This window comes from Nothobranchius furzeri, chromosome 5 (genome assembly GCF_043380555.1).
Source record: "Nothobranchius furzeri strain GRZ-AD chromosome 5, NfurGRZ-RIMD1, whole genome shotgun sequence".
Taxonomy (NCBI): Eukaryota; Metazoa; Chordata; class Actinopteri; order Cyprinodontiformes; family Nothobranchiidae; genus Nothobranchius; species Nothobranchius furzeri.
The window spans coordinates 4,851,161-4,864,150 of record NC_091745.1 but is presented as its reverse complement, the minus strand read 5'-3'; the positions used below and the strand labels follow the sequence as shown (position 1 = coordinate 4,864,150).

At 39.6% G+C, this 12,990-nt stretch overlaps 1 protein-coding gene across 2 annotated transcripts; it reads right to left on the bottom strand.

Annotated features, from left to right (window-relative positions):
• Window positions 1-5,205: 5,205 nt before the first annotated feature.
• kdm8 (lysine (K)-specific demethylase 8) lies at window positions 5,206-11,435 on the bottom strand. 2 transcript variants are annotated; one of them, XM_015948601.3, is made up of 9 exons: window positions 11,305-11,435; window positions 9,740-10,212; window positions 9,498-9,533; window positions 8,893-9,065; window positions 8,156-8,288; window positions 8,005-8,070; window positions 5,674-5,823; window positions 5,480-5,572; window positions 5,206-5,395 (listed from the first exon to the last, which is right to left on the bottom strand). In XM_015948601.3, exons 2-9 carry the CDS (start codon window positions 10,187-10,189, stop codon window positions 5,231-5,233), a joined length of 1,266 nt encoding a protein of 421 aa, XP_015804087.3. In that variant the 5' UTR covers window positions 10,190-10,212; window positions 11,305-11,435; the 3' UTR covers window positions 5,206-5,230. The 2 variants fall into 2 exon arrangements, with proteins under 2 accessions (XP_015804087.3, XP_015804088.3); XM_015948602.3 differs by lacking the exon at window positions 9,498-9,533.
• Window positions 11,436-12,990: the final 1,555 nt, after the last annotated feature.

The following is a 12,990-nucleotide window of genomic DNA, read 5'->3' as shown; positions in this document are numbered from 1 at the left end:
ACAATCTGGATACAGATATAAATGGTTTCTTCCATTTAGTAAATCTTGGACTTGACTGGATTAACCTGTTTAGATATGTCCAGCATTGCTGCTAAACTTGTGTAGTCCAGGTGTTGTGGGACTAAAATACATTGAGGTCAAATACAACTTTTTTCTTACTCATTAATTAAACAGATTTTCCTCAGTAGGGTCACGAGAAAGCTTGTGCCCATGTTAATGCTGGGCCCGATTACTGCCAGAACGATCAAACTGAATAAGTCACTTCAGGAGAATCTGTCTGACATGATGTAGGCTAAAGGATCTAATAAAGGAACACACCTGTTCTAAAGGATCTAATAAAGGAACACACCTGTTCTAAAGGATCTAAAAAAGGAACACACCTGTTCTAAAGGATCTAATAAAGGAACACACCTGTTCTAAAGGATCTAATAAAGGAACACACCTGTTCTAAAGGATCTAAAAAAGGAACACACCTGTTCTAAAGGATCTAATAAAGGAACACACCTGTTCTAAAGGATCTAAAAAAGGAACACACCTGTTCTAAAGGATCTAATAAAGGAACACACCTGTTCTAAAGGATCTAATAAAGGAACACACCTGTTCTAAAGGATCTAAAAAAGGAACACACCTGTTCTAAAGGATCTAATAAAGGAACACACCTGTTCTAAAGGATCTAAAAAAGGAACACACCTGTTCTAAAGGATCTAAAAAAGGAAAACACCTGTTCTAAAGGATCTAATAAAGGAACACACCTGTTCTAAAGGATCTAATAAAGGAACACACCTGTTCTAAAGGATCTAATAAAGGAACACACCTGTTCTAAAGGATCTAAAAAAGGAACACACCTGTTCTAAAGGATCTAATAAAGGAACACACCTGTTCTAAAGGATCTAATAAAGGAACACACCTGTTCTAAAGGATCTAATAAAGGAACACACCAGTTCTAAAGGATCTAATAAAGGAACACACCTGTTCTAAATGATCTAATAAAGGAACACACCTGTTCTAAAGGATCTAAAAAAGGAACACACCTGTTCTAAAGGATCTAATAAAGGAACACACCTGTTCTAAAGGATATTAAAAAGGAACACACCTGTTCTAAAGGATCTAAAAAAGGAACACACCTGTTCTAAAGGATCTAATAAAGGAACACACCTGTTCTAAAGGATCTAATAAAGGAACACACCTGTTCTAAAGGATCTAATAAAGGAACACACCTGTTCTAAAGGATCTAATAAAGGAACACACCTGTTCTAAAGGATCTAATAAAGGAACACACCTGTTCTAAAGGATCTAATAAAGGAACACACCTGTTCTAAAGGATCTAATAAAGGAACACACCTGTTCTAAAGGATCTAATAAAGGAACACACCTGTTCTAAAGGATCTAATAAAGGAACACACCTGTTCTAAAGGATCTAAAAAAGGAACACACCTGTTCTAAAGGATCTAATAAAGGAACACACCTGTTCTAAAGGATCTAAAAAAGGAAAACACCTGTTCTAAAGGATCTAAAAAAGGAACACACCTGTTCTAAAGGATCTAAAAAAGGAACACACCTGTTCTAAAGGATCTAATAAAGGAACACACCTGTTCTAAAGGATCTAAAAAGGAACACACCTGTTCTAAAGGATCTAATAAAGGAACACACCTGTTCTAAAGGATCTAATAAAGGAACACACCTGTTCTAAAGGATCTAATAAAGGAACACACCTGTTCTAAAGGATCTAATAAAGGAACACACCTGTTCTAAAGGATCTAATAAAGGAACACACCTGTTCTAAAGGATCTAAAAAAGGAACACACCTGTTCTAAAGGATCTAATAAAGGAACACACCTGTTCTAAAGGATCTAAAAAAGGAACACACCTGTTCTAAAGGATCTAAAAAAGGAACACACCTGTTCTAAAGGATCTAATAAAGGAACACACCTGTTCTAAATGATCTAATAAAAGAACACACCTGTTCTAAAGGAGCTAATAAAGGAACACACCTGTTCTAAAGGATCTAAAAAAGGAACACACCTGTTCTAAAGGATCTAATAAAGGAACACACCTGTTATAAAGGATCTAATAAAGGAACACACCTGTTCTAAAGGATATTAAAAAGGAACACACCTGTTCTAAAGGATCTAAAAAAGGAACACACCTGTTCTAAAGGATCTAATAAAGGAACACACCTGTTCTAAAGGATCTAATAAAGGAACACACCTGTTCTAAAGGATCTAATAAAGGAACACACCTGTTCTAAAGGATCTAATAAAGGAACACACCTGTTCTAAAGGATCTAATAAAGGAACACACCTGTTCTAAAGGATCTAATAAAGGAACACACCTGTTCTAAAGGATCTAATAAAGGAACACACCTGTTCTAAAGGATCTAAAAAAGGAACACACCTGTTCTAAAGGATCTAATAAAGGAACACACCTGTTCTAAAGGATCTAATAAAGGAACACACCTGTTCTAAAGGATCTAATAAAGGAACACACCTGTTCTAAAGGATCTAAAAAAGGAAAACACCTGTTCTAAAGGATCTAAAAAAGGAACACACCTGTTCTAAAGGATCTAATAAAGGAACACACCTGTTCTAAAGGATCTAAAAAGGAACACACCTGTTCTAAAGGATCTAAAAAGGAACACACCTGTTCTAAAGGATCTAATAAAGGAACACACCTGTTCTAAAGGATCTAATAAAGGAACACACCTGTTCTAAAGGATCTAATAAAGGAACACACCTGTTCTAAAGGATATTAAAAAGGAACACACCTGTTCTAAAGGATCTAATAAAGGAAGACACCTGTTCTAAAGGATCTAATAAAGGAACACACCTGTTCTAAAGGATCGAATAAAGGAACACACCTGTTCTAAAGGATCTAATAAAGGAACACACCTGTTCTAAAGGATCTAATAAAGGAACACACCTGTTCTAAAGGATCTAAAAAAGGAACACACCTGTTCTAAAGGATCTAATAAAGGAACACACCTGTTCTAAAGGATCTAAAAAAGGAACACACCTGTTCTAAAGGATCTAATAAAGGAACACACCTGTTCTAAAGGATCTAATAAAGGAACACACCTGTTCTAAAGGATCTAATAAAGGAACACACCTGTTCTAAAGGATCTAATAAAGGAACACACCTGTTCTAAAGGATCTAATAAAGGAACACACCTGTTCTAAAGGATCTAATAAAGAAACACACCTGTTCTAAAGGATCTAAAAAAGGAACACACCTGTTCTAAAGGATCTAATAAAGGAACACACCTGTTCTAAAGGATCTAATAAAGGAACACACCTGTTCTAAAGGATATTAAAAAGGAACACACCTGTTCTAAAGGATCTAAAAAAGGAACACACCTGTTCTAAAGGATCTAATAAAGGAACACACCTGTTCTAAAGGATCTAATAAAGGAACACACCTGTTCTAAAGGATCTAATAAAGGAACACACCTGTTCTAAAGGATCTAAAAAAGGAACACACCTGTTCTAAATGATCTAAAAAAGGAACACACCTGTTCTAAAGGATCTAATAAAGGAACACACCTGTTCTAAAGGATCTGAAGAACAAATGAACCCAGAACAACATCTAAGTGCTGCATGTTCAGCAATCAGAGCTCAGGAGGGCAACATGGCCTCTATGAGAGGGTTTGTGGATGAAAACCACTGCTGACCAAAAATAACAATGATCCATCTCAGATTTGGAAAAAAAAAAACGTTATGATCCTTAAAACTTTGGGAAAATACTCAAGAGACAAACGGGAAACCCCTAGTCTAGGGGTACTTCTAGTTTAGAAATAATGATTTGAAAACTGTTTTGTATTTTCTCATTAATAATGAAATCTGTGTGAAAAGCAAAAACCAGAGGAAATCTGAAGGTGCAAACCCTTTTACACTACTGTTTTTATACTAGTTTATAACTAATGTTTCATGATTAAAGTGCTTCTGAGCTGTAAAGTCAGCCTGTTTCTCTTAATGCTTTGGCTCTCCTACATCTGGGACTCAACGGTCTACTTTATTAACTTGGCTGCGACTGCTCTGATTTACCTGGACAACTTGATATTTCAGGTCAGTCTTGCTCTCACCATAACACCCGTTATTCTCTCACCGGCTAAACAGACTAAACCAATTAGGCTAATAATATGAAACAGAGGACAACGTGTAAGAAAAGGGGTTAGCACCAGATGTCATTTGTTGGTAATTAGGTACTGGTTATGAGGTTTATAAATATCTGAATAAATGATGTCACCAACAAAACGCTGAGAAGGATGGGAATAAACAGAACCCTGCAGGACTCGTGTGGATAAAGCAGGGCCGTAGCTCAGTTTGGATACGTCTAGTACCTGATTCATGGATGAGCCCTCTACTGGGATGAGAAACATCAAACAGCAACGAAACGTTCACATTTGTAAATGCTAACACCAACATTTTACCATGAACCTGAGCAGTTTTCATTTTCAACCCTCCCCACCAACGCTCCACCTGCCTGATTTCCCAACCCACCCCTTTAGCCGACCGAGCATCGGGTTGACAACAGATCAAATGTGCACATCGGAGCCGATCTGCTTTATTTTGTCACATCCTCATGCCAAAGTAACAATACGCAGGTTTGACTGAAACGGGCCTGCAGGATGCACGGCTAGAGCGTGAACATGCTGCAGTCTGTCGCCAGTTATTATGTTTTCAGAGCAAGACGAGAGCGTCGCGGCGTTTATCCAGAGAGGCTGTTTGAATTTCAAAGTCTGCACATGCCCTGCGGTTCGGTTCATTTAATATAATACATTTCTTTTGTGACCTGCTTGATTGCTTCAGACTGTCACTTTATTCAAAGAGTTACGATTTGTTAGTGTGTTTCTGTACCTGCAGCTCGCTCGCTTATTAAATCTGAAGACTTGTCTCATTTTCCACAATTACGAAAATCACATATCGGAGGGTATTTGTGTGAATAGGGTTGAGGAGACAATTAAATCAGCCAATTTCTAAAGAACAGACTATTAAATCAGACAACTAACAGCTATAGTGTTTTGTTTAGGTTGCTGCGTTTAGCCTTTCACACAATAAATCACTCATCAGCAGCTAAATGAAAGTAATCATCCAGCAGCGGGTGTTCATGGATCAAAGCTTTGTGTGATCAGCGCTTCTGCTAACATGACAATTAGCATCACATAAGCTAAACACTCTTTAAATGATTCCCCACAGCAGCCACAGGAAGCACAATGCATCTGATTTATTAGGAATCATGACCACCAGAAGCTGACAGAGAAGCTGACGTCTAAGGATCGGACATAATGCCAGTGTTTGACTGGGATAAAAAGCACGTCTCCGGGCTGCAGCACACACTCCAGGTACGGAGCTCTGACAAACTTGGGGAAGCGTTCGGAGTCTGGATTCTCCACTTCAACCTGCATGGAAAAGTTCAGAAGCTGACAAACTGAATTGTTTTTAGGCAGTTTTGAAACGCGCTCTTTTTAAACTGTCAGACGCACCTGACTGGTATTGTGGAGGAGCTGCGACTGATGGGGGTAAAGCTTGTCTGTGTCCTCTGGGGAATACAGGCGGACGTATTTGCTTCCCACCACCTTTGTATGCAGACAGAATCCCAAGAGGTTAAGAAACTGTGATCCTGTGACGAAGGTTGTGACAGTAACAGGATTCAGGAGGTAGGGATTGTTGTCGTCACCTGGGCCAGGAAGTTCTGCTGAGGATCCTGGTGAAGTGGAGACACTGTACCTGTGGGTCCAAACCAGGCGTTGACAGTAATATCATCTTCATCTCCTTCACCCAGACAGCAGTAATCTGGGATGCGGATGTCCTCTTTTAGCTCTGGAATCTTTTCAGAAAAAACAGCAATTATCAATTTAGGCTAGTTTTACTGACGCTTTAGCTTTTGAGTTCTATAAATGACACCCTCTCCACCCACCACCTCCAGAAACAAATGGACACAAGGAAGCTAGAGGCTGTTTTGTTTCAAAATAAGACTAAACAGCTGTTATTGCATAGACTGTGCCAGTCCTAATGATCATCCCTGACTTAATTTTTATTGCAATGCCACTTGTTTATTCATTTGAACATCACTACTGAGATCAGGGAGAGACTTTCAAAGCCCTAGCTATACATGTACACTTGATGTTTCTATTTTTGGGGACCATTTCATGTCAGTCTTACAATTTTCCTAAATTTTGACCTTTTCTCAAAACATTTAATTGGGATTCTTCACCGTGGAGCAGGTGTGCCCAACCCTGGTCCTCGAGAGCCCCGATGCAGCATGTTTAATCAGTGGGTGATTGATAGGCCCACACAGAGCAGGACCAGCTGCTGAACACGCGACTTAACCGTTGAACCAGGAGCACTGGAGCAGGGACACAACTAAAACATGCTGGACAGGGGCCCACGAGGACCAGGGTTGGACCCCCCAGCTGCTACAGATCTGATATCAGCTTTGTGAGACTTTCGGATCATATAGTGCCATTACAGAATCACTACTTTGCTTAAACTGTGTGTTTTGTCATTAATGCAGGACCAAAAAGAGTTGGACACAAGGACCCAATCATTTTATATCACTGGGGGGGGGGGGGGGGGGGGGGGTGTTTAAACTTTAAAAAGTGCTCATTGGTTAGCAACAGTGTGACAAAAACCCTCAGCTTTACCTCTTATCTTTACTTTTAGGCTTTTCCACGGAAAGATAAACTGCTGTCATTTGTCATCATTTATATTGAACATTTCAGGAGCTTCTCATTTTTCTTTCAAGATGTGCCAAACCACAGCCACAAGGCCGTCCTCATGGAGATAGATTTTATCGTTTTGTTTTATTCAGTGAAACACCTGAATAAAAACAGGGAACCAAGTGTCTCATAAGTGTTTTTTTCTTTCAGGAACGTGTTGGAGATCATTTTGTATTTTTTCCAATCTGACACTATTATTGAATCAGAATCAGAATATGTGTGAGGAATCACAACATTAGGAAACTGCTGCGGTACTTGGTGCAAAAAGAAAGATAAAAGTAAGAAATATGCTAATATAGGAAGTAAGAATATAATCATGAAGTAACAAAAGGTAAGAAAACAACCTTGACTTTTCGTTAAAGGGAGACCAGGCAGTTTTAGCTTGCATTTAGCACCCCCTAGTGTCCGTTTGTAAAACCAAAAGCAAAATTATCTCCTCACTGTGCGTTTGTCTTCTTAACACCTTAATCTAACAGCTGGAATGTCTCCCAGCCTTCATTAGTGTTTACATGTGGTTCATAACTAAATTAAACTAACCAGCTCTGCTAATAATCTAAAACATTATTATTAAAACATGCAAAATGTGCTGGAAGCAGACTGCAGCTTCAGGTAAGTCCCAAAAGAGTGGTCGGCAACTCTGAAGTTGCAAGTGGAATATTCTGGCCACAGGTGGCCTTTCATTAACCCTGCAACATACATAGTATGTCCGTGTCTCTTGCAATATGCTGCGTAGATGCGATTCAATTCAAGTTTATTTATAAAGCGCCAAATCACGACAAGAGTCGTCTCAAGGCACTTCACATAGTAAACATTCCAATACAGGTCAGTTCATTAAGCCAATCAGAAAAAAGTTTCCTATATAAGGAACCCAGCAGGTTGCATCAAGTCACTGACTCGTGTCAGTGACTTTACAGCAATCCTCATACTAAGAAAGCATGCAGCGACAGTGGAGAGGAAAACTCCCTTTTCGAGAGTCTGAACCCAAGTTTTTTTCCTTTTTTTTCAAGATTTTTAGTGGTCGAAGGTTACAATTCTAGACTACTGCCTATGTGTTTATACATATACCTTTGTTATTATTCTTCAAATGATCCTCTTATGTGTTGGTGCTGCTGTAACAAGTGAATTCCCCCACTGGGATCAATAAAATCTATTCTATTCTATTCTATTTTAAAGGGTAATTTTAGCACATACTGGCTCTAGAAAGTGATTTAAAAATATGAAAAAGTTGCAAAGTATCCTTTTAATGCCGTTTATGAATCATGCAATAAAAAGTAAAGCCAGAGGCGTACCTGATCAAAAAGCTGGTGCTGAGCAAGATAACCCACGGCTCTCTCTCCACTCTGAGAATCCTGGACCTGAAAAATAACCCTAACAGTATTATTCATCATTAGAGATGATATGATATAACTAATAAATGAAACTCCTGTAGGGTTCGCTGACTTTTTCTAGAATGTACTTGTCGATGAACTCGTTGATGGTGAGCAGTGTTTGTGACCAGTCCTCATCCGTGTACCTGGACCCCACCTCCACAGGAACCGTCCGACAGCCCGCCACCGACCTCAGATACTCTAAGCTTTGCAGGAGGGAGACAATTACCAACACAATCCACCAAAACACACTGATCATTGTGGTTTAAGTGGTGCACCAAAATATGTTAAATGACCACTTTTGGATGAGAAACAGAACCCAAGAGTTTTGAGTCAGAACTAAGAATGAAAACGAGAAGACGAGGGTGTCTGGGTGAGCTAATCAACCTGGGCCATCACTATGAAGGAAAAAACCCAAAACTTAGATCGTTAAATAAACCACAATAACTGGAAATCTGTATGTTACATGTCAGCTGTCCCTTTGAGAGTCCTCCAGCTTTCTGTCCTCTCAGCTGGAAAAGTGCACTTAGCTATTGTCACAAGAGCAGATCAGTCTGATTACACGGCTGGACTGAATGGAAGTGGGGCTGTTATATTCCACATCGCCGGAGGGTTTTGTTAACTCTGAAAAGCTCATTCTGACAGAGTAAGACTCTTGTAGTCAAACTTGCTTTACTACTCCCGAGTGTTTTAACATGCGGACTATAAAGGAACATGGTGATTGTCACGTAGAAATAAACATGCTAACGAGCCACATAACAGGGAATAACAACATTCAGCTGAAGGAGAATGTATTCTGATGAGACAAACCTCCAGGGACGGTTGTTGAGGGCGGGCCAGTGGTCGATTATCCCTTCTAAAATCACCGGCTTGAGAGGAACCAAGTACTTTGTATTGAAGCTTTCCAGAGAAGGACACTTAATCCTCTCCACCGCCAACTCTTCTTTGATTGGAGGAACACGTGGGACCACAATCTTCATTCTCTGGTAATGACGACAGAAATAAATGGGGGGGGGGGGGGTCATTTTCAGTCTAATAATAAAAATGACCTAGTTTTAAACTTTTAGGGTCTTTATGAGGGTGTGTTGACTTCCTTTACCAAATATAAAAGTTCAATTTGTTTCAAACGGACACTTGGCGAAACAAAAAGGAAACATATGAACATACAACTGTTATTAATAACATGTTTGTGACATTTTAAAGACCAGATTAAAACAGCCGGTATAGAAAAATGATAAATAGCCATCACAGCCCTGCTTTGTAAAGAATTACTCACAGATTCTTTGGATGCTTCAACAGTTTTAGGTTGACATTTTCAGGGCACAGACTAAAAATGTATAATCAAGTAAAAAAACAAACAAAAAAAAAAAAAACAGAAGCAGCAGCCAACCCCCGTCTAAACAAAGTGATCTGACCTTTGAGAATGTGTGGCACTTCATCTTCAGTGACATCTGATGAGGTGCACCCAGATGAAGGGCAAGAAGGGAGATACTTTTTATAAAAAATAACTTTTCTACAGTCTATTCCACAACATCAGCCTTGAACTTTTGATTATAATGTAAATCAAGAGTTTCACAACAACACCACATAAAACACGTTCCTCTAACTTACTTGAACATTTGCTAATTTAAAGGATAAAATAAATTGGCCAGCTGACCTTGGCTTCAACATAGTCCGTTTCTTCTTTAGTGGTTTTTCTTATTTCACTTTGCAGAATCCGAACAAAAACCTGGAGTATATTATCCATGACGGCCGCGCCCATGAGTAAACCCATGTCACACGTCCTGACAGCCTGAAGGATCTCGTGCTCTGATGGACTTTCTCGACATAAAGCGGCCACTTTAAACAGGCAGCCATAGGAGTAAAGTCGCCTCCAGTCCTTGTCCACATCACGCCATGTTCCGGTGTTGAGTCTCTCCCATGAAATGTCCAAAACGACTTGAGCATAAAGAGTTTGGTTGTTGCTTCTTGTGGTGCTGTACAGTTGGTGTCTGGATCTCGTCAGCATTTCCACCACACTCGACTCCACTTTGTCACTGAACTGCAGAGGGAACTGTTCCTCATTAATCGGTAGAGCAGCTGAGAGTTTTGACCACAAGGATTCCATTGACAACTAGGTCCTCCTGTATTCTGTAGAATGAAGAAACAAGAAGTGCCAAAGCATCGCAAAATGTTAGAATGCAGTGTTAAGCTAAAGTTGTAGCTAAACTGTATGGAAAGTCTAACTTGGATTAAAGCCAACACTTTTCAGAGGTATGGGCTGGAATGTAATCACATGCATGCTTGGCTGCATGCTGGGCTCATCAGTGGCCCAATCTGCAATCCCTACCCACCACCACACACATACACTGGATTCTTGTTTATTTCATTAATGAAAAATCTCTCTCTGCTGCATGAAAACAGAAGTCTGCTCCTAATTTCCAAACTGGCAGACACAGGTGAGGACATCCTGAGCCAGAACTGGTCGTGTGACACATGCACAATGACGGCGCTCTCTGGAAGTGCCAGCCCTGTCTTTGTGTGACTCCATCCATGTTTGGATGCTGCTCTGTGATGCTGGAGGTGCTGCCAAGGCTTGAGGCAGCCAACTTTGTGCACCTGACTCTTTTGAAAATAGAAAATCCCAACCACGTGAACGCAAATGCATGCTAGATTGTTCCAAAATTAAGATTTTTTTTAGTTAATATATCACATGTCTAAAGGGTGGTGCAGCCCTGCAGCAGTTCCCAGAGACAGAAATGCCAATAGATGAAACACTCGAGCCAAACAGAAAAAGAGGAAAACATTAACATAGAGCTGGCATTTAAAAATTACACAAAATATTTCTGAAATTCCTCTGGTAAACAAAAGTTACCTTCATCTTTTAAACAAAATGTTAAACAACTGCAGACATGTAGACACAATTCGCTTTGAGCTCTTTAAAAGGCTTTTGTTGCCAAATCTCCCTGACTTTAAGACAAGTATATTACGTAATCAATTAAAAACTTTTTAATGTGACCAAACTTCTACTCAAAAAACTCAAATCTCCTTAAAGGTAAAACAACTTTTTACAATCAGCTAACGCGTTGTGAACGTTGTAATGCATTTATACTTTTTTTAAACAATGTTGCAAATATAAAAAGCCACTTTAGTTTATTTTGAAGGCGCCGCACCTTAAAATAAACCCCAGCTTAAAATCAGAACAGTTGTTTAGTAAAAAGCAAAGTAAAAACGACTATTTACCTGTTTTGTCTTTATTTACATCGCTAGCCACGCTAACACGGCTGCAGCTAGCGGTGGGACAACAAAAACACACCGGAAGGGAACCGGAGCTGCAGGAAATATCAGTTCCACTTTTTAGTAGGTGTTGTCAAAACTGTGAAATGGCTCCAAAAATAGGGATGATTAATCATAAAATCCAGTTTTATCACAAACCGAAGAGTTTCAATGATCATGGTATGTTAAGTCTTTGATTTTGACACAGAAAAAGCATTAATTCACCGTCTGGTCCAGCAGAGGGTACTGTAAGTGGAAATCCAAGCTGGACTGCTACAAACTGAAATCACACACTTGTTTTTCATGTGTGGGCAGTTTCCTACTATCTATACACTCTCCCACATCACACTCCCACACACTCACATTTGTCCACATCTTAGTCTTGTTGCAGCTCAGAAGTTCGTTCATCTCTCCTCTGAGCTCTCTGTTATTAAACCGGTTGAAGCTGAGCAAAATGAGTTTAACAAAGCCTCATTTAAATACACGTCAAGTCATCTACATCTGTTTCAACAACAGGTGGACCAGATTGTCTGATCCCTGTGCTGCGTTGAGAAAACTCTTGTCATGATAAATGATGGCAGAACTGACATTGTCCGTCCCCCCCCCCTCTCTCTCTCTCTCTCTCTCTCGCTCTCTCTCCTTTCATAGCTCCTGCTGTTCATGATTGTATGTTGTGTAAATACACCTATCCCTAGAGGGCTTACTGATTTGTGTCTGCTCACATGAAGCTAAAACAATAATCTGGTTTGTCTTTTTGATGTCACATTCGGGTTTCTGGGTTTTTCATCTCTCTCTCTCTCTCTCTCTCTCTCTCTCTCTCTCTCTCTCTCTCTCTCTCTCTCTCTCTCTCTCTCTCTCTCTCTCTTCTTTTGCAGGGAGCTGGCCTGAACAAACACGACAGGAAAGGAAAACCTTCAGCAGTGGAAGTGTGGAATCTCTAAACTCTCAGCACTATTATCAAATGTCAAACATTCTGTGAAATTCAAATAATCTCAGTGGAAAGCGCAGAGCTGTTCTTGTATGTAAAGCAGACGGGGCTGAGTGACGTGCTGCCTTTCCTGGAATCACAGGGGATTTTAAGATGTTTCAAGCATCTCTGTTCACTCTGACTGTGTAAACAGCAGAATCCTTGTGGCTCAGTCTATTGTTCACTTACTTCCATGAAGGTGGGAAATGCCTATGTGATGGCGAAAAAAGCTGTGTGATTGATTTTTTTTATGCTTTTGCAACTGCTAATGGAATGGGGAAATGAATCTGGTCATGAATGTAGTAGAAATGCAGATAAACAGCATGTAATATCAGCTAAATGACATCAAATTAAGAGGCAATCTTTGCACACCCTCACAGGACTCCGGCCCCTAAAGACAACATTGGATTCTTGTGCTAGAACTGTTTTTATTGTTTGAGGACACTTGATTGGAATCTAAAATAAGTAAAAACTGTTATTTGGGGGCGGGGGGTGTCAATATTTAAAAGAACTTTTAAACTACCAAATGAATGTGCTGGTCTAACGAGTGAATTTCCCCACTGTGGGATTTATGAAGTCTATTCTGTTTTATTTAAATGTTCCAAAGCAACACGTGCTTTTCCACATTTATGACATCCTACAAATCCAAACTAGCTAGAAGGAAAATGAATGAAATTCATACCAAA